The sequence below is a fragment of the Paralichthys olivaceus genome, chromosome 21, assembly GCF_024713975.1.
Source record: "Paralichthys olivaceus isolate ysfri-2021 chromosome 21, ASM2471397v2, whole genome shotgun sequence".
Lineage (NCBI taxonomy): Eukaryota > Metazoa > Chordata > Actinopteri > Pleuronectiformes > Paralichthyidae > Paralichthys > Paralichthys olivaceus.
In genome coordinates this window covers 325898-352425 of record NC_091113.1, presented here as the reverse complement: position 1 = coordinate 352425, position 26528 = coordinate 325898, and the positions used below count along the sequence as shown (strand labels likewise).

Sequence of the window (26528 nt, the reverse complement as noted above, 5' to 3'; positions counted from 1 at the left end):
ACGAGAGAATCCTCCTCATAGACAAACAACACTGACACATGCACAAGGAGATCTGACGCCACCAACAGGCGACCAAATGAAACGCAACGATACCTTGAATAAAATCATGACATGATGAAAAACGATCAGGTTTATTTCAGTCGATCACATCATCTCGAGTTCCTTGACTAAACGGTGACGGAGAGGAGTCGTCGAATGATATTTTTAAATTGATGTAAAAAAAATCAGCAAGAAAATTTTAATCTGACAAACGACTCCATGACGTGTGTGTGTGTGTTAGAAGTAGCTCTGAAGCGGCTCCCCCAGGATGTTCTCCATCTCCTGAACGACCTTCTGAACCTGCTGCTCCACCTCCTCACACTCATCTGAAAAACAAACACACACACAATGTCAATTATAGTGTGTGTGTGTGCGGGCGTGCGTGCGTGTGTGCGTGCGCGTTCTCACCCTCCATCAGTTCAGCCAGGAAGGGGATGGTCTCTGGCAGCAGAACCATGTAGTTTTCTTTCAGCTTCGATGTCAACTCCAAGAGAACGAGCAGAGACGAGAACCGGACCTGAAGGAGTGAAGCAGCGTTAATGTCTGCGATGTTTTCAGGTGTGAGCGAGCGTGAGCGAGCGTGAGCGAGCGTGAGCGAGCGTGAGCGAGCGGGGGTCCTCACCTTGGCGTCGCTGTGTCTCGTCTTCAGTAGAATCTGATAGTTGAGGGTTTTCCACTGAGAGTCGTCGGCCAGAGCAACAGAGAAGTGACCAACACATGGAACAAAGTGCTGAGTCATCATCTGCTGATAAAGCTGCTGACCCCCCACTGTGTTCTCCAACTGCAACACACACACACACACACACACAGTGAGTTGGGGACACCTGATCATTTCAGCGAATCAGAACGCAGTATTCAGGTCAGCTGTAAACATGACGCTTCACCTGGTCAACCAGTGGCTTCATGAGGGCGTCGGCTCGCTCTTTACTGAGGAAACACTGAGTGTCGTACAGGAAGATCTTCTGTAGACAGTCGAGGACGTACTGAAGCAGCAGACTGTTCTTCACGTCGCCGCCTTCAGAGTCAAAGAGCGGCTCGTCTGAGGAGGGAAAGTGAAGACGATGAAGGAAAAAAGCTAAATTAAGAACAATCAGAATAAAGACAACATTTGGATGAAATGAGTTTTAATTAAATGACTAAAATATAATTTTTTTAATTTAAAGAAATGAATTCCAAACTAAAATCATATCGGACCTGTCTGCGAGCGGTTGGTTTTTCGGAGAAGGTCTGAAAACGGTTTCACTAAGTTTCCTGCGAACAGGACGAAGAGTCCTTTGAGTCGCTCGGCGATGCTGTCGCAGAGTCGGTAGAACGTCAACAGACGCTCCTCGCTGTCGGACTTACTCCAATCAAAGAGCTGCAGGAGAAACGACAACATCAGTGTGAGCCACTTCCTGCAGGTTTGTGTGTCTTTGAAATGAATCAATCAACGTCACCTTGAAGAAGAGCGGTCTGAATGTGACCTCAGACAGTTTCATCACCATGGCGATCAGACAGTCGATCACACAGCCCTCAATATGCGACGTCTTCTCGAGATCACCCTGCAGAGGAGAGAGTTGTGATGAAGGTTCCTTTCCCTGGTTTCACTTGAGTCATGACGTTGACAGGCGAACAGGAAGCGACTTAGCACGTCAGATGTCACTTCCTGTCAAAGTGTCACACCTGACATAACCAGAAACTGACCTGACAGTGTTTGTTGCGGAAGTCGAGGGCCGTGAGGAAGAAGGCGGTGAGTTCTGATTGGTGGAAGCTGAGCTGCTCTTTCTCCATGTGAGTGATGTGTTCCCTCAGGATGCTCAATAGCGCCCCCAGCTGAGCCTGGAGGAGAACACACAGAGGTCAGAGGTCACACCGGTGGTTCCGACACCAGAACTCTGATATAAATCCTCTGTTTGAGTTCAGAAATGTCATGAAATCCTTGATCTCAAAGGAGAATCAAACATCTGAGCCCAGAACGTTCGCCTCTCACCTTGTTATCAACGACCATGTTACTGTAGCAACTGGACAGGTTGGGCAGCAGGACCCTGGGGGGCAGCTGGGTGGCCAGGATGGTCCTGAGGGACGAGAGACGCACCGAGAGCTGGACGGACGAAGAGGAGGATGAGGAAGAGGAGTCCACCAGACGGGTCAGACGACAAACCTGTAGGCACAGAAAGTTCATGTGATGATGAGGAGCAGGGACCTGAGACCAGAGTCACACCAGAAGCAGACCAGTCACATGGTCCTGTTCCCTACCTGTGACGTGGCGTCCTGCAGGTACGGGCTGATGAAGTGCGGCAGCGTCTCTGTGACTCTCTGGAGGGCTGTGACGGCACTCAGCAGGTAAATCTCATTGGTCAGCAGCTCCTTCCTGTTGGCCAGCGTGTGCAGCACGGCAGGCATCAACCTACAAACACACACACTTGTAATGCGTCTCACTCACACCTGTGGTTCCTACATGTCAGCTGCCTCCTCTCCGTCCTGACATACACACCTGGGTAACTGAGGGATGGCGCGGGCCTTGAGCGTGCTGACGACCTCGGCGATGCACAGCAGAGCGCTGCCCATCACGTTCTTCTCTTCCTCTGCAGACGCCACGATCTCCACCGTCTGTTGCAGAACGGGGACGAACGCCTCCTGGTGGTTGGAACCAAACGTGCGACAGAGCAGTTTGAGGCTGTACAGCGCCGTCTGACGGTTGATGCCGTGCTCCGCCTCCTCCTCCTCCTGCGTCACCTTACTGTGACTTTTACCCACGATGCTAAGCAGATCTCCGATCAGCTGCAGGAACATGTTGACCTGGATCCGAAACGAGAAGATAGATTAATCAAGCAGATGTTTAACTGATCACTTCAACCTGGTCATAATCCAGCAATTCATTTACAGCAATTAATTAGCATTTATTTTATGTTCATTAGTTTAACATCTATGTCTTATATGATGTGTTACCTGCTGCTTATCCCATCGAGTCCTGTGCTGCAGTTTGTTGTTCAGCAGCTCCATCGCTTTTCTCCTGACGGACACAAGCTGATTTCCCATCAGCCCCCTCATCACCGTGATGAAGGTATCTGTGGGCAACAAAGCGTTCACCTGGCAACAGGAGACAAAGGTGACAACGTGTTCATGAGCAAAAGTTTGAGAAAATATTTCATCGTCGTTACAGAATTTGTCAGTGGTTTGATTCTGCTCAGGTTCTCTTGTCACAAAATGACATGTTGTCAATCAATCAACCAATCAGGTTCCTGTCAGAAGAGAAAACTCGTTGAACCTTATCCAGGACGTCGTAGGTTTTGTTGAGCAGAACTCTCCAGAACTTGGCGGTGGGTTTGTCGGCATTCTCCTCGACACAGCGAGCGACGCTCTGGATGTAACGCAGGTTTTCCTCCAGCAGCCTGAATCAAACAGGAAATCATCAGCGTCACCTTAACAACACAATCATTCCGTTTCCTGTGAGAGCGAATCACGACTCACCTCTGCTGCAGCTGCTGAAGAGACTCGTCCACATCGTCGCCGCTTTCGGCAACCTGGAGAGTGAGCCATCAAAATGTATATAACAAAGTATGAGACTCGTCAAACCAAGTTAAATATGGAGCAAGGAAACTAGTCTGTTTCCTTTGTTTACATGTAAACAAAATGTGAATTGTTTTCCTTCACGTTTCAAAGATTTGAACGTGGCCCACCTTTCCAATGAAGCTGCTGGAGCCGAGCAGCTGAGCCATGAAGGAGACGCAGAGGAACTTGAAGTGTCTCAGCTGTTTGCTGCTGTGAGTGTCGACGCTGAAGATCAGATCCTCCACCTTCTCCTCAACTTCCTCTGGCTTCTTGGCTCCTCGTCGACCGACTCTGCGTTTCACTGGAGCTGCCGGAAAAAGAGTCAAACCTCAAACTGAGCCAGAGCTTTATTTTGAAGAATCACGTTGTGATTATTTTGTTTTTCTCACCGTCGTCTTTGTCGTTCGGCAGCTGATGCAGGAAGTTTAGGATGTTGATGAGAGAGACAAGCTGCTCGCTCACCTCGAACTGACAACACAGAGAAATCCAGAAATCTACGTCCCTGTCCAGAGACGCCTCCTACACACACACACACACACACACACACGTTACACACACGTTACACACGAATCAAGTGTTACTGCGGACAAGCAAGTGTAAGGCGAGTGTCAGGTGAGTCTTACCTTCTCGCTCACTGAGCTGGTGGTCTGCTCGGCGTGCAGCTTGAAAAGGAGGAGCATCATGACCCACAGGAAGCGGGTGGGGCCTAACGTGGTCATCAGCTGGGCAACGACGGGGAGCCGGCGGTGGTCGGGAACGTGAGGCAGCGCGTCGGCAAACACGTGCATGATCCTCGTCACCACAGCTTGAACGTGAGGTGACGACTGGTCGTCAGACAGCTGGTAAGCCTGAGGCAGGGGGGGGGTAGACACTATTGTGAAATGATGTCGACGGCCTCCCCCTGTCGGAGGCGATCATTGAAGCAGCGTTTCTCACCTTGATGAGCGCAGGTATGACCATTTCAACAGTCTTGTCGATGACTCTGAAGCTGTAGGCGTCGTCCAGACGCATTATGTTCGCTCCCATGAAGGTGAAGATGGGCATGATGTTGTGCAGGACTTTTTCCTGGAGGACGAGGACAATGAGGAGAAAATATAAGATTCTTAAAATCCTGTGACAGTGAACAAGTCCAAAAAAAAACAGTTCAGGCACAAACTCTCATTTACAGGCTCTGCTGTAAGATGAAAGGACAACTCTGATTTATGAAAATGCGCTTTGATGTTTTTGGGTATAAATGATCGACAGGAACAAAAATCTTTCCAGAAATAAAACAGAACCAAAAAGTGTCTGACAACATAGAGATCTGATTCCTGCAGAGACAACAGAGTCGAGCCGTCTCTGTTTGAGATGACGACTCACAGGGAAGATGGTGGCGGCGGTGCCCAGCAGCAGCAGAGCGTGGTGGTGAGTCTGCGGCATGTCAGTAGACCTGATGCACTGAACCACCAGCTCCACGCTGAACTTATCTTCCTCCAGGATGTCTGCAGAGAGCAAGCAGAGACAAGAGTCAGAGGGCTAAGACCGGAAACCATCAACTTCAATAACTGAGGTGTGGCTGACGTACCAGGCCCCACCAGTCGTCCATCAGGAGACAGTTTGTAGCAGACGTGGAGCAGACAGCTGAGCAGCAGCTGTTTGGTGTACTCCATGTTGGCGTGACCGCCTGAACATGGCTCCAGACTCCTGAGGAAAGAACAAAAAGGTCAGCCCTATGGCGCCCCACCTAGACAAACTCAAATACCAGTGCTGGTCCGTACCTGGAGAGCAGAGAGAACAGAACCGGCACCAACGTCTGAACTCGCTTCAGCTTCTTCTTGTGCTGCAGCAGCTCTAAGATCAGAGTGACTCTCTGCCACAGCACAACGCCACCCTCTGGACAAGCCTCGCTGCTCTCCTGAGGTTTCCTGACAAACAAAACAACTTTTATTTGGCTGGAACATCAGAATGTTAAAATGATGTTAAACATGAGATGTAACAAAACCAAAGGCCACGACACGTTCAGGGTCTGTGGAAAGAATCATAAGTGACACCTCCGACAGAAGGAGGCATCTGATCCACGATCAGTGTAAAAAAAAAAAACCTCACCTCAGACTCATTTTGCTCCTGCGAGTCTGCTGCACCGTCACACTGACTCTGGGCTTCTCTGGTGGAGACAGCTCATTGGCTACGAGCTGACTATCAACAGCAAGCTGAGGAGACAGGAACAAATAATACATTCATTAGAAAATCATTATTATTTTCATTATTAATCCTTTGTCTGTTAAATGGCAAAATCCTTACCCCTTTAAATATGCTGCTGACAGTGTTGGCCACCAGGGGGCTCTTGCTCTCCAGCAGCACGTCGAATATCACAGTCAAGAGTTTCTGCTGCACCTTCTCTTCTCTGAGGGCCGAGAAGAACGACTTCGTGATCTACAGGAGGAGGAGGAGGAAGTAGAGGGTGAAGAAGACTGAACACTCTTCTTCTCTTCTATTTTTACATGATGAAACTTCTCCAGTTTATATTAGAATAAAACCTTCTGTGTTCAAAGTTTTCAGAAAATTCCAATTCTAAAATATAATCAAACATTAACAGATCTGAAGTTTTTAACTTGTTTGTATTTCTGTCGATCCTGGTTCAAACATCAGTTTCATACCTGGTTTCCTCCACATTATATTTCACACAAGTGTTTCTCAGGGTATAATAAGTTCAGCTGGACTGGCCACTATTTTTGGTTATAAATCATGTTGTAAATCATTTAGCTGATTTAACCCTGGTTTTGATCACAGATTGGATTAAACCAAGGTCAAGTTGCTCCCGACCTGTTCCAGAGCGCTGATCTGGCAGCTGGGGATGTCCGGGTGCGTCTGTGTCGACGTCTTCAGAGCTCTGATGAACAGATCCAGACAGTTCTGGTCCTCAACCAACATGGCGGCAGACGCCTCATTGTACTTCCCCAGGATGAGCTGGATGACCTGGGCTTCGTCCCGCAGTAGGGTTGGTGTGTCTGGGCCGCTCTGCTCCAGCAGCCGGTCGAGAACAGGAAGCAGGGCGGACAGGACCAACTGGGGGGGGGGGTTAGATATTAGATCTGTCTAAAGGAAAAGGTTTATTTTAGCTGTACAGGCGAGTCTCTTACCTGTCCGTTAACGTGGCTCAGCGCTCTCAGCAGGATGGTGGCGCTGTATGACGGACAACATGGCGTCTGAACGCTCTGCAGCAGCTGCTGCATCGACGTCTGCAGCTTCTGCTGCAGCGTCTTCACGTTACACGACAAACTGTCCTCGTGAAAAACACCGAGCGCCTGCAGGGTTTCAAACACAGTCACAGGTTCACTGAGGCTGACATCCAATAAACACGCAGACCAAACAAAACAATAAACAAAATAAATGCTGAGACTCAGATTTAATTAAATCAATTAAAATACATTTTTTAATGACACTTTAAAACTGAACTGAGAGAAAATCTCAGGTTTTATTAAAATGTTCTATATTTTAGTGTTTTCTTTATTTTCTGTTTAAATCGTTCTCACCAAGCTCAAGTAGGCGGGGTCAGCGAGAATCTCCTCCGAGGTCTTCAGCAGCTTCTCCGTGATTGGCTGGAAAGGAGAGTCTGCTCCTGATAGGCTCTGCAGAGCGCTGAGCGCCACCCTCCGCACCTCACGAACCGGAGAGGTGAGACAACACAGCAATGACGGGACCACTGACACACACACACACACACACACACACACACACACACACACACACACACACACACACACACACACACACACACACACACACACACACAGGCACACACACATTAGTTTCCACTGTCAGACTAATGGATTCAACTCAATCTTAAAACCCACTTCCTCACCGGGGGAGTTGGCCGCAGCCAGCTCCTGCAGCACGGTGGCGGGCTGGACGCTCAGCACAGCTTGGCCCATGTACAGAGCCTGAGTCTGCAGGACAGCGTCAACCTTCACATCCAGCTGGTCACCGTGGTTACTGCCATATCCCCACAGCATGCACAGGAACCTGAAGAGCATCAGCGGCTCGGGCAGGTGAACCTAAGAGATGGACACAACAATAGTGTCTGAATGTAGCATCACATCACGTGGGCGTCTAAATACAGAAACGTCTTTCATCCCCGTACCTGGACGAGCAGTTTCATCATCTCCCTAAAGCTCCTGGCTGTCGGTCCATCTCCGGCGCCACTGATGACAACACTGAAGAGGCGGCAGATTAATCCCAGGTAACAGCAGGTGTTGGTGTCCATCTTCTCCGGGTTCCACCAAACCTCACCTGCAGACAGGAAGTCTGTGATTTCTGTCTTTGTTTCTGAGTGAGGACACAACTCGTTGGGACAATTGTTACCTTTAAAAGAGGCGTCGTCACATTTGAGAGTGGAGGTGAAGTCTCGCAGCAGAGAGAAGAGGACGAAGCCAAACTCTGCAACGAGCCGTTCACCCGGCTGCTGCTCACACCTGCTCAGGTACAAGGTCAGAGCCTCGGAGAACAAGGAGGGGACGGACACAGGACGCCCAACTTTCTGTTTACACACGTAAAGAAAATAAAAGACGACAGAGAAAAATAATCTTTAGTTTACAAAAAAGAAATCTTAACCTAAGACTGAATTCTAATAAATGTATTCCTGGTCTATCAAAGGTACCAACAATTGATAAAACGTTTTTTTAAATTTAAATCCAAACATGAGGTCGCTGACATGTCTGATGTCCACTGACCTGGACATCATCGTCCCTGGCAATGAGCTCCAGCAGGGGGGGCTCCAACAGCGAGAAGACCCTCTGGGCGGTGAGCAGGTGCTGCGTCTCGCTCAGCTCCCCGAGGCAGAGCAGCAGAGTCCGGGTCAGAACCAAGAAGGACGTCCTCTCTCTGAGGTTGGAGCTCCACTGCTGCTCCACCAGAGAAACCAACTTCTCCAACTGAAGGAGAAAACACACACAGTGACCTCTGGGTGACCTCAGCTCAGGTGATTCTCTGCATATGCAGGACCACAGACTGGAAATAAAGATGGACATGATCAAATCATCACAATCTCTCCCTGGTGGCTGGCTGCAGCAGAGGTCTTAAACCTCCTCCATGTTAGCAGATGGGACATGAACCAAACTAAAGAATCAAAGAAGACGTTAAATAAATGTTCAGCTCGCTCTTCTCTCACTGATGTTTGTTCAGGTGTTTCTGATCAGTTTGGTTTTAATCAGTTATCTGATGATATAAAAACAGACGTCATGATTGACAGCTGACACTGACTCAGAACTGATCCCTCAATACCAGAATAACAAAAACTCACAGCGTCTCGTTTGGAGAAGTGCTCCATGTTCGCCAGGTTCTTGGTTAACGTGGAGACGAGACTCTGGTTGACTAAACCCACAAATCCGTGTTCAGAGCTTCTCTTCATCAGCTCGTCCATTTCTGTGAACACAGAAGAAACAGTGTCACTGAAACTGTTCAACGCCACAGTGCCGCTCTTATTCTGAAAGTCCTACAGGGAACGCGTCGTAAACAAATGAAGTCATTTGTACCTTTGACAGAAAAACTCAAAGATCAAATTTATAACATTTACAGGAGTTTTTATTGGCAAGAATAATAATAAAAACATTCCAAATGGACGGTCAACTCAAATCCAAGTTTTACCTTCAGCCCAGTTGAAGGCGAGCGGGTGTTGAGCGAGGACGGAGGACCGAGCGATGCAGGAGGTGAGGCTGAGCTGGGCGGAGTCTGCCCGAGCACCGGTGACCACAAGGAAGGGCAGCAGCCTCCAGCCTATTCTTTGCACCCGCTCGACGTCGCCCTTTCCCAGCCGCGGGTCGGTCAGTAAACGCACCGCCTCTTTCAGCACCGGCAGCCTGAAGGAAACAAAACGATCAGTGATACCGACCGATACTGAACATCAGCCATCAGTACGAGCTCATGTGATTATCACATATATAAAATTAGAAAATGTGTTTTTCACTGACCAGTGCTCGGACACACACAGGTCGACTCGGACCATCAGTGACATTAAACACGACAACGTTTCTTCAGGATCAAAAACATCAAACAAAACCTGCAACGACAATAAAACACAAACTTGGTGCTTGTTTGATTTAAAACTGCAGCTGCGGTCATGTGACCGCTGCCTCGTTTATCGTCTCACTGACCTCCAGGACTTTCAGAGCAGCCGTCACAACCTCTGGAACGTCGTCCTTCACACGGTCAATTACGGCGTCTTTCAGGAAGTCTTCATCCAGACTCTGCTGCTGCTGAGAGGACACACAACTTTCAAAATAGAAGCAGCTGAATGGTGATCAGCTCACACAGGAGAGGAACATACCTGTCCGGAGGTGATGATGCTCATCAGGTGCTCCACGGCAGAGACTCTGACTGAAGGCAGCGGGTGTTTCAGACTGAGGAGCAGCGACGTGTCCGAGTCGCCCAAAATCTAAAGACGGAAACAAGAAGAGACAAAACACTGCAGGTACCAAACCAATCTGATTCCATTCCATGACAGATAACAGATGGAAGCATTTCAGTTACTTGTTGAAGCTGGTTTAGACATGTACCTGGTACTTTCCACTGCTCAGTGAGAGAGAGAGAAACTGGTGGAAAAGATGTTTCTGCTCAGGGCTGCTGAGGTCGGTCACATGACCTGCGAGGACGCCGTCCACAGCTCCACAGTATCTGACCAACGACAAACAGAGTCATGTTAATTGATACAGACTAAAAACGGCAGGAACTATCAACAATCAACTCTACAAAAGCTAAACTGAACAGAAGTATTGACTCGAGACTGCAGAGTATGTGATGTAAATAAATAAGAGAAGAGTTTAATCAAAATACGTTTTAATACCTGGACTCGAACAGTCGGACCAGAGGCAGCAGGCGCTGGTCGAGGGCACAGAGGTTTTCAGCAGAGAGCTCAGTCTGAGTCAGATACTCATCCAGCAACAAACTGCAGGAGGAACACAGCAACAGTCGTCAGCGGTGAACGCCTCCTCAACACTCATTAACGCATCATTGTTGCTATGGTTACGCCTGGTTTCCACACAACTCCACCGTTTTACTTTTGGATAATCTCACATCTCCAGGTTTGTATTTGCTCTTCAGTGAAGAGGTCAAAGTCAGGGGTGTGAAGGTTAAAGCTGAGCCCTTTGTGTGTGGGGGTTAAAAACTGCATGTATAAAAATGAGTGTAAAAGGAAATTCCCCTTGAGGATCAATAAGTATCTCTTCTTCTTCTTCTTCTAAAATGTATCATCGTTTCTATGGTTACGCCTGGCAGTGACGCTGGAGTTTTGCAAACGATGCTGATCTCGTTTTAGTTTGAAAACTCTGGTTCTGTGTTTTAGTCTGAACACAAACTGAGACTTTAGTAAACAACGCCCACATTCTCTTCTGATTGGTTCTCATCAGTCACATGACTCGACCACCAGCAGTGAACACAAAGCGTCGCTAACACTTCCTGTCAGGAACAGTTCCACCTCTTCGTCGCTCAGAGAAAATAAATCCCTGCTCTGACTGTTCACCATCACTGTTCTGTTACTAAGCAACCAACTGCAGAGGAGACACTCTACTTCCTGTTTACATCACATGACCAGTGCAGGTGAACGGTCATGTGACATTTGATTTCAGGTGTGTTAGTGTGGACAGAAGATGAGGTGAGTTTACCGAGCCACAGTTTGATCCAGGCCTCTGGTGAGAGGCACAGACTTCAGGACAGACTCCAGGACGCTGAGCTTGTCCGTCTCTGCTTCACCTGGAACTAGAAAACACAACATTAACTCACCTCTGCTCTGACAATGACCTCAGATGTCAGGTGGTTCCTGTTCTCACCTGAGCTGCTGGTAAAGATGTGGTGGATCAGGTGAGGAAGCAGGTGACGCAACAGAGGACTGACATCGTGAACCGCCGCCATGACCTGTAGTGTGGAAGCCAGCGACGGCATCGAGCAGAGGCGGGTGAAGGCTCTAAGGACATGAGAAGACATAGGTGAGTCCCACCTGCTCTGGACACAGAGTCACATCATCCGTGTGTATTTGAAGTCTTATCACTGTTGTATAAACTCTAAACCTCTGCTGTGGAGGATCCTCCTCGTGATCTGGCACCTACCTGGGCCCGGCGGCGCCCTCCTTCTGATTCTGCAGCAGCACGATGAGGCAGCCCAGACCTTCTTTAGCCAAGACAGGCTCTTTGACCAGCGACTTGCTGATGTGCACAGCGAGGCTGTCGACCAGACTCGCCTCCATCACCACCTTCACTGCCAGCTGGCACACGATCATGTAGGTAGCGGCTTTGTAGTCGCTAAGCGGCGACTTCAGACCCTGGAGAGAGAAGATGGCAAGAGGGGGCGGAGAATCATCTCAACAGTTACAGCTGAGGTTCCATGCTGATCGATCACTGACCGATCACTGACTAGTAACTGACTGATCACTAACTAGTAACTGACTGATCACTAACTAGTAACTGACTGATCGCTGCAGTGACCAGATCCTCAGCGAGTCACTCACCCTCTGAACGTACGGCAACAGTTTGGAAATGATGGTGTCAGACACCTTGTCCACGGCGTCCAGAGTGGGGACGATGGTGGAGGCGTAGAATGAGAAGATCACTCTGAGCTGAGAGCAACTGCCAGAGTGTCCTGAGTACGCCTGACAAGATGGAGGACAAAGAGAAGAGGAAAGAGGAGAAGAAGATGAAGTCTCAGCTACATTCTCATTTCTTTCAGTTTCTCCTTCAGAGATTAGAAACGAACATGCGTGTCTCTTGTTACTATGGAGACGTGGAAATTGTTTCATCGTGTCTCATCCGGTGGCCTCTCTACTGCCCCCCTCAGCCCTGACAGAAGATGACAGTTACCTGGATGGACTTTGTGACTATGCTGCAGATGAAGTCCATGAAGCTCAGGTCTGTGTAGCAGTGAGTGATCAGAGCTCCTCTGGACAACGGCACACCTGGTTTCTATGGAAACAAGGGGAAGAAAAGACGATTGAAAGCAGCACGACTTTGTGTAGACTAGAGAAGGTTGAGGCGTCAGGGGTCAGAGGTCAGACCTGCAGGCAGTGCAGCCAGTTCCATCGGTTGGTGGCGTCTCTGATCCTGAGCAGCTGCAGGACTCTGACAAACACGTTGGTGTCGTGGTACGGCAGCGCACACGCCAGCAGGCTGTCTGCGTTGTACAGGTGGACATGGAAGCTGCAACACAAACACAACATGAGACAACAGGAAGTCAAACAAAAGTCGATTAATTGATTTGCAGATTGACGGAAAGATAAGAAGCCACTTTTCTAATAATTGGTGAACTGTTCGTATCGTTTTAACAAAACTTCACATTGATTCACGTTCATTTTTGAAACAGTTTTTGTCTGTGGTGACATCAACACTCTCAGAGGGAACAGGTTGGTGGCGATTTAGCGTACCGGTGAACAAGCCACTCGATGCACTTGTGAGCTGGTTTAAGGAGGAAGTACGGAGAGAGGCGGGTGAGGAAGAGCGAGATGCTGGCATCCAGCTTCTCATTGACCTCTTTGGACTGGACACTGCGCTCCAGCGTCAGCGAGGCCCGGCTGAACAAAGTGTCCTGGAACTCCAGAAATGCTGGTTCGATTCCCAGCAGCTCCTCCAGCCCAGTACAGCCTTGATGAGGGAGGACAGAAGGTGGAGGACCGAGGAGGGAGGACAGAAGGTGGAGGTTTAATGGCCAGTGGTTTGAAGAACTGGAGATCAGAAACCAGGAAGTGGTGGACGGGACTCACCGAGGGCGTAGAAGTTGTTTTTGTCCATGGACGCAGCATCTTTGGGGTCAAAGAGCAGCGAGACGACCTCTTTACGATTCAGCAAGGCGGGGTCGTTCTGAGGCAGTGCCAGCCTCTTCAGCTGGTGAGCCAACGACGTCATGGTGAGTTTCTTAACCTGAAGGAGACACAAACATACAACCTTCATTTAACCTTTAGCAGAGAGATTTGATGTTGAGAAAATTATTTTATCAATTGTCAATTATAGCGCCATTATTCTATCTATTAGAATTAAACATCTGTTTCAACAACGTGAGCTGAAATAAACGAGACTTGTTGAACTCTTCCTTAAGAAATAGGTTTAGGACAAACCTCACCCTGAGGAATCAAACCTGCTCCTAGCTCTGGTTTCACACTTTAGACCAAGTCATCTTTAAAGAGGTCAGAACTGACTTTACCAAACCACACACCTTTAGTTCACTAACTACAGGTAACATCATTGCTCATTAACAACGTGGTATGAATCAGGTCAATATAGTTCATGCACTTAAAGTCAGAAGTGATCTGATTAATACGAACTTTAACTTCAGTGAGGAGGAAATTATTTCTGAGAGACAAGGAAACATTTAGTGTGAGGATTTCAGGGTTTGTATTGAGGATGATCCAGGATATGAAAGCCTGTTTTCTCTTGCTAGTTACTTTAGATCAGCTTGTTAAACTAGTGGTAGCGACGTGTCGCTGATTGAACATGTGAAACATTAAACAATTAAAAACTTCTTAAACTCCGAACAGAAACAATCAGAGAAGAATTCACACAGAAATAACAAAACTGACCTTTTCTCTGTTTCTCCACAAACACGTTGATGAAGCACGTTCACTGCTAAACTACTTCCGGTTCACGACATATTACATGTTTCACTTCCGGGTTCAAACGGGTGAAATAAACTCAGCGGTTGCTACCGGATGTTACAAGGTTGAAGACGTGACTCGTGTTCACATTTAGCGCGGTTAGCAATAATTCACTTTATCATCACACGAGTAAAAACGAATGGGACAAATGGAGTGAACCATCTCTACCGGGAGAGGACCTCTACTCCTCCCGCCACACGGGGGCGCCGCTCACCGCCATGTATATAAACAGCTGCTGTGGTTTCCGCGTGAGCTCGGTGAGTTTGTCCGGTGACGTTAAAAAGACTCGAACGTTAACGTGAACCAGATTAACGTGAGTAAAAACAACGAGTGAAACCGGTTTAACGTTAAAACAAACCGGAAGCCTCGCTTCCCGCGGCTCAGAGGGCGGGAGCAGCGCGTGAGTAGCTCTGCTGCGGTGTGTGTGTGCGTGCGTGCGTGTGTGTTTGTCAGCTAATGCTAAACGTTAGCAAGTCAACCGTTCGTGTTTTCGCGGGGCCCCGCCCTTCGTGCGTTTACATTGGCTCTCCTTGACGTCATCTGTCTGAGCTCCACGCTGATTGGCTGGGAGCTGCCGGTCCCTTTAACTGATCAGCTGAAAGAAACACGTGGTGACTCAACACACAGGAAGAGCAGGTGAGAGAGGGACACACAACAATAACACAACTATAACACAACACTGGGTCGAGAGAGAGAGAGAGAGAGGGAGAGAGAGAGGGAGGGAGAGAGGGAGGGAGGGAGAGAGAGAGAGAGAGAGGGACACACAACAATAACACAACTATAACACAACACTGGGTCGAGAGAGAGAGAGGGGGGGGGAGGGAGAGAGAGAGGGAGGGAGAGAGAGGGAGGGAGAGGGAGAGAGAGAGAGAGAGAGGGAGAGAGAGAGAGGGAGAGAGGGAGGGAGGGAGGGAGAGCTGTCATGAGGACGTGCAGAGTTGGGGCTGGACCATCGACTGTATATAAAGAGGACTGTGTGTATCCTGTCAATGCTTCTTCTTCTGCGTTTATCATGGTGGTGTAACGACGGAGGAGAAGAGCTGTGTTCTCGTTGGAGTCGTCCCATCGTTGAAATCACAGCTGCTCAGTTTCAAACAAATTTAACTGATGAACGTTTTGACAATGAATTACTTTTCTTTAAAAGCTCAATTCATATTAATTCACACATCATCCGAGGACCTAGTACATATTGGGTTTGAATGATTTAGATTGAAGTTTCTCTCCCAGCTACTTGTCGTCGGACTCGGAGCCGCAGGTCATCTCCTCCCTTCAGACCAGGACCATGTCCAGACTCAGTCTGAGGCTCGATAACGGCCTGTTGGACCACAGTCTGCCGCTCAGCAGCACCTCCTACAGCGCAGGAGGAGGCAGCTGGAGGAGCAGCAGGTGAGAGTGACAGGGAGTTTGGATGTTTTTGCTACACCTCTTATTCCTCCTCCTATCATACTCTTATCTTCTCCTCCTTATTGTCAATTTTCTTCTCCTTTTTTCCCTGTTGTTCTCATTCTTTCTCTCTCTGTCCGTCCTCCGTCAGGTCCCTGAAGTCTCGTCGTTCTCAGCATCACTCTGTCTCCTGCTCGGAGTCTCTCCTCGTCCCATCTCCTCGTAAACCGTCCGGCCGCTCGCTCCACAGCAGCAGTGTCCACAGTGTGACATCAGACACCTCCCTGCTCTCCTCGCTGCTGGACGAGTCATCCATCCACGACGCCACACTGGTCGACACCCTCTGGGGTAAAACCGCAGATTCTTCCTCTGCGAGCAGAGGCTGGAAAAACATCTTTTGATTTTGACTAACGCTGGTTCCTTCTCTGATGTTTCAGGTTTGGACCATGACGTTGATCCTAAAGGTCAGTTTCACTGAATCAAATTTCCAGTGATATGAAACAAACATGATATAAAGTGACGATTTTTTATAATTCTGATTCATTGTGACAGAAAGCACCATCATAGCGGAGCAGAGTACCATCCTGGCAAACGGCACTCTGATTGGCTCAGACAGCCTCTGTGTCAAACACCCGGTGCAGACGCTCGGCAAGGTTTACTGCAAAGACTGCGAGCTGCATCCGGACAAGAAGGAGTCCGTCACCACACGCAGTTCCTCCTCCAAATACACCAGCTCCTACTCCTCTCTGTCGGGGGAGAGAGAACTGGAAACGTCCATCGTCTACGACCGAGAGCGAAGTCGCAGGAGAACAGGTGAGAGAGGACGTACATGCTTCTCATGGGGTCGGAAAACGTCTGTGGTAAAAGTTTCTGTTTCAATTACCTGGTGTGAATGTTTCTATGGAAACATTCAGAAATGACCATGAACCAGCCGCTACCTCTCACAGGTGAAAACACGAGAAGACGTGTCAGGTGGACTGGACTCAATCAGCTGATCAGTTGTTAACATACATTTGTTTCCAGCAGGTGTTTTGGCATCCATGTTGGATGCAGGTGTAAATGTGAGCAGGAGGGCGGCGGCCTGTGTCGTCTCCCTGCTCACTCTGATTTGCAGTTGCCTGTTGCTGCGGAGATGCCATCACATGACAGGTAGATCACGTGACTGACGACTCGCCGCTCCACGACAGTCGAGCAAGTTTAGGCAGCAGGTGGAATATGTCACTCAATGTTTGACACAAAGATGTAGACGGCCTTGGGTGTTAATGACCTATACCGCAGCAAGCCACCAGGGGGTGAATCAAGATGGTTTGGCTTCACTTTAGAGATGAGCCGTCCTTTCCCACGCTGCGTGTCGACATGTTTTGTTTAAATCTGTATACGTTAATCACTTCTTGCTCTGAATCTGATTTAGCTGCGGACTCAGCGTGACTCTGTGGTTTGGTTCTTCCAGATGTGCTGCAGATGTGGCTGGCCCGGTCAGTGGTGTATGTGAGGAGAGCAGCAGCCTGCTGCGTCTCTGTGCTCACACACACCTGGCAGGTGTGTCAGTGCGTCACACACTCTGACAACAGTCATGGAGGTACAGAGTCTGTTTCATTAGTTTTCCCTCCTCTGGTTTCAGACTCTGGAGAATCAACACGTTCAGAATGACAACACGTGGTGTTTACCTGCATGTTCTGGTTTTACCTTTTATTCTTCATAACGCAGCTCTAACTTCCTGTTTTGCATGAACTTCACAAATGTTTGTTTTCGCAGGTTTCATTCAGGATTGTTTTTCGTCACCTTGTTCTCTTCATCTGCTGCATTTCCTCCCAAACAAATGTTCCTCACCTCAGACACTTTCCCTGTTCCCCTGGCAAAATGCAAATCTGTGTGTGTCGGCAGTCAGAGCTGGTCCTCGGCTCAGAGGACACGAGTGGACGGACTGAATGTCTCTGAGCTCCTGGTGAGTTCTGACTCTGTTTATTCTGTTGCAGCTCGGCCTGATCACTGTGGAGACATGAAACTGAAGGAGACGACCACCAACCTAAAGGAGGCGCTACATCTCAATGGATCTCTGTGTGAGTTACTACTGCAGGTCTCGTTTTAGTTTGAAAACTCTGGTTTTGTGTTTTATTCTGGAGGGACAGAAACTGAGACTTTAGAAAACATGACGCCCACGTTCTCTTCTGATTGGGTCTCATCAGTCACATGACTCGACTACCAGCGGTGAAGGGAAAGCGTCGCTAACACTTCCTGTCAGTAACAGTTCCACCTCGTCGTCGCTCAGAGAAAAGAAATCTCTGCTCTGACTTTTCACCATCACTGCTCCTCACTAGTTTGTTTCTTCTAAATTATATGAATTGTAGTTTAGTTTACCCCAGAAAAGGCCCTTTATATTTAAATACTTTATATTTAAATACTTTATATTCAAATACTTTATATTTAAATACTTTATATTTAAATACTTTATATTCAAATACTTTATATTCAAATACTTTATATTTAAATACTTTATATTCAAATACTTTATATTCAAATACTTTATATTTAAATACTTTATATTCAAATACTTTATATTCAAATACTTTATATTCAAATACTTTATATTTACATGGAGGGGACCCTCTCTACGGAGGCTGCCATGTTTTTTACATTAGTCCAGACTGAACAAACTAAAACCTTTTGAGTTTTTATGACGACTGAAGCTGCCACAGGTTCTTCTTCATGTTTGGAAGGAGAGGGGGAGGGGTGTTCAGCTGCAACATCACACTTCACCACTAGATGTCACTAAATTCTACACACTGTACCTTAATGTGGATGATATTATTTCCATCTGAAGAGGTCTCTGACTCTTCCTCTTTTGTCATGTGTCTGTCAGTCAAACACACTCTGAGCTCACTGCCGACACCTACAGGTGACGACTGTAAGAAGAAGCAGCTCTTGGAGACGGACGCCGTCACCTCTTCCTCGAGGTCGTCACTGGCTGCCTGTGTGTTGGGGCTGATGTGGAGCACTGCTGTTTTCACAGGTTCTGAGTTACACAACTTTACATTATTTCTTCCTTTGGATTTTCGTCTTGTTTGTCGTAACACGTGTTTGTGAGTCAAATCAAATGCGCAGAGGTTCTTTCAATTCTTGGTAAATGACCCAGAACTTGACGTCATTCAGAAACAAAGGAACAACCTCTCAAACCTTCTGCCTCAGTAGGAACCATCATCTCTGAATTTCAAACGTCCAGTCCCACAGAAATCTTCTGGTTCTTGTGCAGCAGCAACACCCAGTGGCCAAGAGTTGTTATGTTTTCATGTTGTCTACTATTCTTGTGAACATGATATCTCAAGAACACCTGGAGGGAATTTCATCAAATTTGGCACAAACCTCCACTTGGACTCGAAGATGAACTGGTTAGATTTCAGAGGTCACAGTGACCTCAAATGACCACAGGCTCATTTTTTTCTTCTTCTACAGTTTGATTTGTGTGTCAGCTGACAAAGGAAATATGTTTAGCTTCAAGGAGCGCCGGATGCTCTGCAGGTTAACGTTTATTTTATGATTATAATTCTTCTTCTCGGACCTGCAGCACGTTGGTGTCTTGATTTTGACGTCTGTCTTTGTGTCTCTGCTTCTCGTAAATGTTTGGTCGGTCTTGGCTTCTGCAGCAGATTTGTGTTAATGGCCCGGTATCTTCACCTGCTCTCTGCATCTCAGTTGATCTCAGCAGCTTCAGTCACCTGACAACCTTCCATCGCCGTGTTCTACCTGCTGCTGAAATCTCCACCGATACTCTCTCTCTTGGTGTGTGTGTGTAGGTGACATCCTCCGGTGGCTCAGCAGACGATGGCATCACATGACTGCTCCTGACCGCGCAGTCCTGCTGACTCGGCAAGTTTTTTTTTTTAACTGTCCTGTCACCATGGTTATGTCATCGACAACAATTAGGTCACAACGGGACACGTGGTATCAACAATCTGGAATATACTGAGCTGAAGGTTTATAATGAGCCTTAAAAGTAAAAAAAATATATTTGAAAGGTACAGTGTGTAGAATTTAGTGACATCTAGTGTTGAAGTGTCATGTTGCAGCTGAACACATCATGAGGATTATTCTACATTAAATATCTGCCAATAGATCCTTTCACCTGAATCAGGGCTGGACCTTTAAATTTCAAATCTAAAATTTACCAGATGTTAAAATCAACATGAAGTCTCTGCTGGTGGATATAATGTGACGTCTGGCTGCTTCATTATAAACAAGATGAAATTTATGTGGACGGATGAAAGGAGTTGGAAAAAAATTCTCTGAGTGTGAGCAAAATATTTGTGATTAAAAAAGAAAGAAGAAAAAATCTTTAGCTCTATGTCAAACAGGGTGTAGTTCATGTGCCTATAGATTTCAGTATGACCAGTTTTATTTATGAGTTTTGAAGCTTCATGTGAAGTTTGCTTTAAATAGAGTTACAGCTCCCTCACTTCTGGGTTGTGACACTAGAGTGTGCAGTTTGACCACTGAAGGTCCGGTGCTGAACACCCAGCACCTCTGATCAATGCAATCAAACGTTCAGGAGCGAAGTCGGGGTTCAACAGATGTCTAATGTCATTTCAGAGTCAAATCATTATAAAATATAAATGATATATCTAAGAATTATTGTAATCAAATTAAATATGATGCATGTGCAGAAAAATAACATTGGTATGTGTATGAGTTGAGTGTTAAACTGTTCGATGTGAAATGTATTAAACCGCGCATCAAGAAGCGTCAGGACAGCAGTCGTCACTGATCGTTAACTAACCAGATGTTGTTTCCTGCAGGTTCCCGCACAGATTTTTCCTGCTCCTTGTTCCTCTGCTGCTCTTCCTCGTCGGTGAGTTTCGCATCCTCATCGTAAATTTCATGTTTTCAGACTCTGAACTTTTCTTTGTCTCCCCCTACAGGCCCGTGTTGGTTTGGCCTCGCCAGCCTACAATCCATCCTCGCAGCTTTAAACATCACAGATTGGACGACAGTGGTCTCGGACGTCCCCGCTCTGTCCTCTATGTATAGCTTCATGTCCGCACAAAGTCAATCAGCAGAGGGCGCTGCGGAGGAGTCAGGGGAGGTACAGCTGTACGAGGAGCCACTCTATGCTCGACCTCCACCAGCCGAGGAGGTAGTGATGTCACGTTCAGCTGGTAGAGAGAGAAAGTTTTATGTCTTTGATTATGTCCCCCTTTCAGGTCTGTCTCCTTTAAATAAAGTTTTCATTGTTTGACAGGAAGAGTCGGACCGGCTCATCGGTCTGGAGCAGAGTCTGACGGTGCTATGGGAGCGCGTGGAGGCCGGAGGGCAGCAGGCAGAGCAGAGACACAGGGAGGTTCTCGGGCTGTACGCCGACCTCCAGCAGCGGGTCTCTGCTCAGAGCAGCGAAGACGACCTGCAGCTATGGCTCAGCCGCCTGATTGACCATGAGCTGACTGAGCTGAGGAGGCGCCTGGACGAGGAGCGACAGCAGAGGGAGCAGGTCAGAGAACGGACACACGGTCCAGATGTGGTCATGAGAATATTTACTTTTGTTGGAATTCTCCAAAAATGACTTCCTGTCATAACTTCATTATCTGCTCTAAATAGAAAATGTATGTGAACTTGGCAAATGTCACTTTAGTTATTTCAAACAGTTTTTTCATCACAAGCTCCTGACAAAACATTTTATTCAGCACAATATTTTTATGATTAACGTGCACATTTTAAATAACTCATCACACCTGATTCGAACGTTCCATTGTTTCACTGCAGCCTGACTGATTGTTTTTATCATGAGTTGAGGTGAGTCTTTCACAGACGTATCGGTTTATGTTTGCTGATATGAAAACTTTGTTTTACAAACAATGTACAAAAGATTTCTTTTATTTTTACATAAAAGTTATTTTCTTATCTTAAGTTTTATATATATATTTGGTTGTATTTAGTTATTTCTGTAAAAATCAAACCTCAATTACATATATTTCTGATAATGCTTTGCTAACATTATTCTTTTTGTTTTCATATACATGCAGCTGCAGATGCTGGCGGCTAAAATAGAGGTGAGAGCGTCTGACCACAGATTCTACTGTCGATCATAAGAATCATTCATCAGACGCAGTGACAGGAGCATATTGTGTTTCAGGAGGATCAGTGGAGGCGAGAAGCTGCGTCAGTTCCACCATCAACACTTCCTGCTGCCATCAGGTAAACGACTAGGCAACGTAAAGCTGAGGACCTGGATGAAAACACTGAGTAAAGATGTTTCTCTTTTCTAACTTCCTTCAGTATGGGTGTGGATCGTCAGTCCCATGATGCCTTGCTGGCAGAGGTAGCAAGGCTGCAGGTGGCTCTGGAGGACGTCAGGCGGGACGTCCAGGTTCTGTCTGAGTCCAGGGACAGCTGCCGACAACTCGATGGAGTCCAGCAGGCGGTGAGAAGAGAAGGCAGTTAGTTTGGTGCAATGGTAGCCTCATTAGCTGGGAGGGTAGCCTCAGGAGCTGGGAGGTTACCTTCGTGAGCTGGGGAGGTTGGGAGGGTAGCCTCCTGAGCCGGGTAAGTAGCCTGGTGAGCTGGGGAGGTTAGCCATGGTTAATGTTTTTGAATCTTTCTCTGGCCAGATCTCAGCACAGGTTTCCGCTCAGGTGAGTGAGGAGGTTCGGGCCCTCGTCTACGGGAATCAGGTGACAGTGGCAGGCGGAGGAGACTCCAACACTCTCCCAGAGTCGCTTCTCCAGTGGCTGTCGCAGCGCTACATCAGTAGGGCTGACCTGCAGGTGGCGCTGTCGTCTCTGGAGCACAGCATCCTGCAGAACATCAACCTGCAGCTGGTGCAGCATCGCAGCAAGGAGATGGTCAGAGAGGCCGTCGTGCAAACCACCGGGGCTGCTGGGGCCGCCGTCAGCCAGGAGGTGAGGTGGGGGTTACACATTCAAATGTAGTTTAAAAAAACTTTCTTTAAATTCAGGATCAAGACCATTTTAAAGGAGAATTGTTAAATCGTCTTCTTCTCGCTGCCATTCAGAGTCTCAAATTCAGATTATTTGGCTAGCAGCTGCTTAGCAAAGCATAAAGACTGGAAACAGTTGGCCTTGCAAGTTCACTGACTAACGTGTGTTGCAGAACTGTGTTCAGGTTCTGCTGCGTGAGGTATAAGCTGACACCAGCCAATCAAATCCCATACATGCAAACACATGTTGTGACTGCAGAGGTCAGAATGCGGCTGAGGAAGCAAAGTCAGCTGATGAACCCACATTTTAAGTTTTGTTTTGTTTTAGCATTGACAGCTAGCATAGCAAGCAAACTCATCATCACACCATTACACATGTCCCAGGCACCAACACAATACATACATGTGAGTCTTTTGTACGTCTGGAAGAACTTTAACTCGTCTGATTCAGACTGTTCCCTGTTTAACCTTTCAGTCGATGCAAACTCTGTTTGTCATCGTTGTTTAGTTTGCTTTGTGTGTTGTCACTATGTGGACACTGGACAAACACATCTCTGTTAATCTTATGTTTTAGCTCAGATGTATTTTCCCAGTTTTTTACCCGAAGATCACTCAAATGAGTTTCTCCTGCAGCTCCTACAAAGTTACTTAACCTTTGTGTCGTCTCTTCCAGGACGTCCACGTGATCGTGAAGAACGCTCTGCGGCTCTTTTCCCAGGACCAGACTGGCCTCGCAGACTACGCTCTGGAGTCTGGAGGTCGGAAGATAAACTCAGTGTTCGTGTCTGACTTGTCCCGTAATGTTCTAGATTTCTTTATTGTCAGAAAATCTCAGGTTAGGGTTAGAATAAATTCAAAAGACAACTCATCTCCACTTCCTCCCAAATACGCTTCAATCATGACGTCTCAGCCTGTTTTTATACAATAACTCATTAAAACCAGGTGTTTGGGAGCCGTGTGGTCGTCCATATTTATTTATTTTACTGACACTTCCTGCAGGGGGAGGTGTTCTGAGCACTCGCTGCTCTGAGACCTACGAGACGAAGGCGGCGCTGCTGAGTCTGTTCGGAGTTCCTCTCTGGTATTTCTCTCAGTCTCCTCGAACTGTCATCCAGGTAATCAATCACACATCGCACTGCTGCCTTCACACCTGTTTTCTACTTTTATCAAAAAATGAGGTGAAGCAGAAAAGACAGACCTTCTGTCCTCTGATTGGTCAGATGTGTCCAGTTGTTTGTGGTTCTAAAGCACGCACAGCGCCCTCTGTTGAAATCTGAATCATGATAAATGTTCTAACAGCCCAAATATCGTAACATGATTCTGAAAAAGATCGCGTGGTTAATGCAGATCACCAAGAACATTAATGTTAACAGGGATAGTTTTGTTTGTCACTATTTGAAATGTCATCAACAGTTGATTAACACCTGATAAACACTGCCCTGCTGTCTTCCTGCAGCCGGACGTCCATCCAGGAAACTGCTGGGCGTTCAGAGGCTCCACAGGTTTCCTGGTGATCCGTCTCTCAATGAGGATCCTCCCCACCGCCTTCTCCCTGGAGCACATCCCCAAAGCCCTGGCACCCAGCGGGGCACTGCACAGCGCTCCCCGAGACTTCAGTGTCTATGTAAGAGAGTGGTCTCCATCACCAGCGACCTGTCGAAGTTTCTGTTACTGAACAGATTTGTTTTCAGGGTCTGGAAGACGAGCGTCAGGACAGAGGGAAGCTGCTGGGAGCATATACGTATGACGAGGATGGAGAAGCTCTGCAGACGTACCCCGCCGCTGTGAGTTGTCCCTGCAGCGGCCACATGTTCACCCCACATGCATTTCAACTCAGAAAGAAAAGTCTAATAGTTTAAGGGTTGATCTAAGTTCTCAACGTCATTGAAGTGTGGACAATAATTCTGTTATGTCAAAATAATAAAGCAGCTGTAGCAACATGTTCATTTATCCTGATCAGAGGATGTTTATCAATATGCAGGAGTTTGTCATTAAGTCTTTTCTTTCTTTTTATTATTATTAAATCCTAAACCATCTTCATACTGATCTGCAAGATCTAATCTGATGAGTAAAATCTCTCCTGGACGCATCGACTCTTCTAGTTTTACTTCATAGTTTAACTGATGCGATTGTGAAACTGTCTATTTTATTCTAAAAAGGTTTTTAATTGAACTTCTTGTTATCTCTTGCTTTTTGCAACTGTTAAAAATATCATTGACGATCAGAGTGAGTCAGTATGGCGAAGACGCCAAACATCTGTGATTTCACTGTGTTCATATCATTATTTTTCTGTGTTGACAGGAGGAGAATGATCAGATGTTCCAGATCATCGAGGTGAAGGTTTTGTCCAACTGGGGCCACCAGGAGTACACGTGCATTTACCGTTTTAGAGTGCACGGGACGCCCAGTGAGGTCTGAGGCCCACGTTCACAAATTTAACGTCAAAGTGAGGTTTTGAACGTCATCGTCAGTGTAAACAGCAGGAAAGATTAAAACATGATTCCTGTTTTTAGAGAACTTGAAGAAATGTGTTTTTTACTGTAAATAAATTATTGAATAATCTGGTCCAGAGCAACACATGAAATGAAAACAGTGGTGATGTTCAAATCTGCTGTGAAAGTAAAGGAGCAGATGAATATTAATATAGAATATTAAACTCTGCTGTCAATATTTGTGTCTTCAGGTGAATAATTTTAATTTGATCAAACATTTGGACATTTTCACATAAATATATAATTTGTTTTTTTATTCATTTTCAAGAATAAATATTTTTTTACACCTGATAACATGTGATCTGTGTTTTTATCAGTCTAATCTTTGTTCAATACCAATATATATATAGATAAAGACAACGTCATTTTCTAACGTGTGTTAAACTGGTTTACTACCAGCAGCTCGTTAGAACTGGTTCACTGGGACGGGGACGTTTCTTATTTCTGACTCTTTTCAGTTGAACCGATCACTTCTGATTTATTTTTCCTGTGTTGATGAATTTGATCGACTCCAGTTTAATGAAGCCCCTCCCCCAAATAAATTTGTGACAGATCTGATCTCGTTATAAATTTATGTTGAAGTAAATAAACCTTGGTGAAATCTCTGTTTAAATCATTTTGATTCTCTTGTTATTAAGAAACAGGATCAGTGTCGCTTTAAATTCATTTGAATTGTCGAACGTCGATCTGTACATTGTAAATTCTCTCAGTGAAAGTTTGGAGACCAGTGTAGCTAAAGAAGCTAATGTAGTGAATGAAGCTAATGTAGCTAAAGAAGCTAATGAAGCTAATGTAGTGAATGAAGCTAATGTAGTGAATGAAGCTAATGTAGCTAAAGAAGCTAATGAAGCTAATGTTAGTAATGTAGCTTATGCAGCTAACCATTAACAGTAGCATTGGTTCATATTGTATAAAAACACAGAGCTGAGCTGAGTCAATATTAGCTGAAGTCACATAAGTGACTCTGCACAGCTACTTTCTCCAAAAGTCAGTTAAGTGTGTTTGTGCGATTAGTTGAACAAACATGTCTAAATATTGAACAACGTTGTTCTCCTCAGGTGTTTACATATTGAATGTTGGGAGGTTGTGTTTACAGGTGTGATGTCACAGAGTTGTGTTTACAGGTGTGATGTCACAGAGTTGTGTGCAGATAAAAGACGTGGAGGAGAAACAGCAGTTTATCTGTTTCCTCTGACAAACGTTGCTTCAGGAGGAAACGTCATCGTCAGTGTAAACAGCAGGAAAGATTAAAACATGATTCCTGTTTTTAGAGAACTTGAAGAAATGTGTTTTTTACTGTAAATAAATTATTGAATAATCTGGTCCAGAGCAACACATGAAATGAAAACAGTGATGTTCAAATCTGCTGTGAAAGTAAAGGAGCAGATGAATATTAACTTATTTAGTCCACTTAGCACAGCGTGCATTTGATATCTGGCTATTTTCTTATTTATATTTAGTTTGGATGCATGCTACCTCTGTTTGTTTGAAGTCTGAAATTGTGATTCCTACGAGGACCAGTAGCCCAAAGCACTTTCATTTCATTTGAAGC

General features: G+C 46.4%; 2 protein-coding genes across 15 annotated transcripts; one reads left to right on the top strand and one right to left on the bottom strand.

Moving 5' to 3' along the window:
* Nucleotides 1-99: 99 nt before the first annotated feature.
* Nucleotides 100-14332, bottom strand: heatr1 (HEAT repeat containing 1). Of its 4 annotated transcripts, none has more exons than XM_069518052.1 (45): nt 14102-14332; nt 13289-13445; nt 12953-13169; nt 12587-12728; nt 12393-12494; nt 12044-12184; nt 11646-11857; nt 11370-11503; nt 11205-11298; nt 10388-10489; nt 10101-10218; nt 9872-9979; nt 9699-9797; nt 9516-9604; nt 9193-9404; nt 8849-8970; nt 8280-8480; nt 7912-8086; nt 7691-7839; nt 7412-7604; nt 7083-7252; nt 6690-6854; nt 6373-6615; nt 5851-5982; nt 5656-5759; nt 5328-5474; nt 5135-5253; nt 4930-5051; nt 4507-4635; nt 4194-4418; nt 3960-4089; nt 3699-3877; nt 3490-3542; nt 3287-3410; nt 2968-3108; nt 2513-2817; nt 2275-2425; nt 2009-2179; nt 1723-1857; nt 1476-1580; nt 1234-1396; nt 924-1078; nt 662-820; nt 448-556; nt 100-365 (listed from the first exon to the last, which is right to left on the bottom strand). In XM_069518052.1, exons 2-45 carry the CDS (start codon nt 13428-13430, stop codon nt 277-279), a joined length of 6477 nt encoding a protein of 2158 aa, XP_069374153.1. In that variant the 5' UTR covers nt 13431-13445; nt 14102-14332; the 3' UTR covers nt 100-276. The 4 variants fall into 4 exon arrangements, with proteins under 4 accessions (XP_069374153.1, XP_069374152.1, XP_069374154.1 ...); XM_069518051.1 differs by having other exon boundaries at nt 9699-9800; nt 14102-14238; XM_069518053.1 differs by having other exon boundaries at nt 9699-9800; nt 11205-11292; nt 14102-14238.
* On the top strand, nt 14207-25270 carry LOC109646952 (SUN domain-containing protein 1-like). Of its 11 annotated transcripts, none has more exons than XM_069518063.1 (22): nt 14207-14812; nt 15404-15562; nt 15711-15907; nt 15997-16023; nt 16112-16372; nt 16586-16708; nt 17010-17138; nt 17536-17619; nt 18420-18569; nt 19351-19423; nt 20350-20402; nt 20473-20687; nt 20793-21038; nt 21571-21597; nt 21681-21742; nt 21824-21968; nt 22156-22446; nt 23158-23242; nt 23484-23599; nt 23941-24108; nt 24176-24268; nt 24786-25270. In XM_069518063.1, the coding sequence occupies exons 2-22, from the start codon at nt 15459-15461 to the stop codon at nt 24900-24902; spliced, it is 2766 nt and encodes a 921-aa protein (XP_069374164.1). In that variant the 5' UTR covers nt 14207-14812; nt 15404-15458; the 3' UTR covers nt 24903-25270. The 11 variants fall into 11 exon arrangements, with proteins under 11 accessions (XP_069374164.1, XP_069374165.1, XP_069374161.1 ...); XM_069518064.1 differs by having other exon boundaries at nt 16583-16708; nt 18456-18569; XM_069518060.1 differs by having other exon boundaries at nt 16583-16708.
* The last annotated feature ends 1258 nt before the right edge of the window (nt 25271-26528 follow it).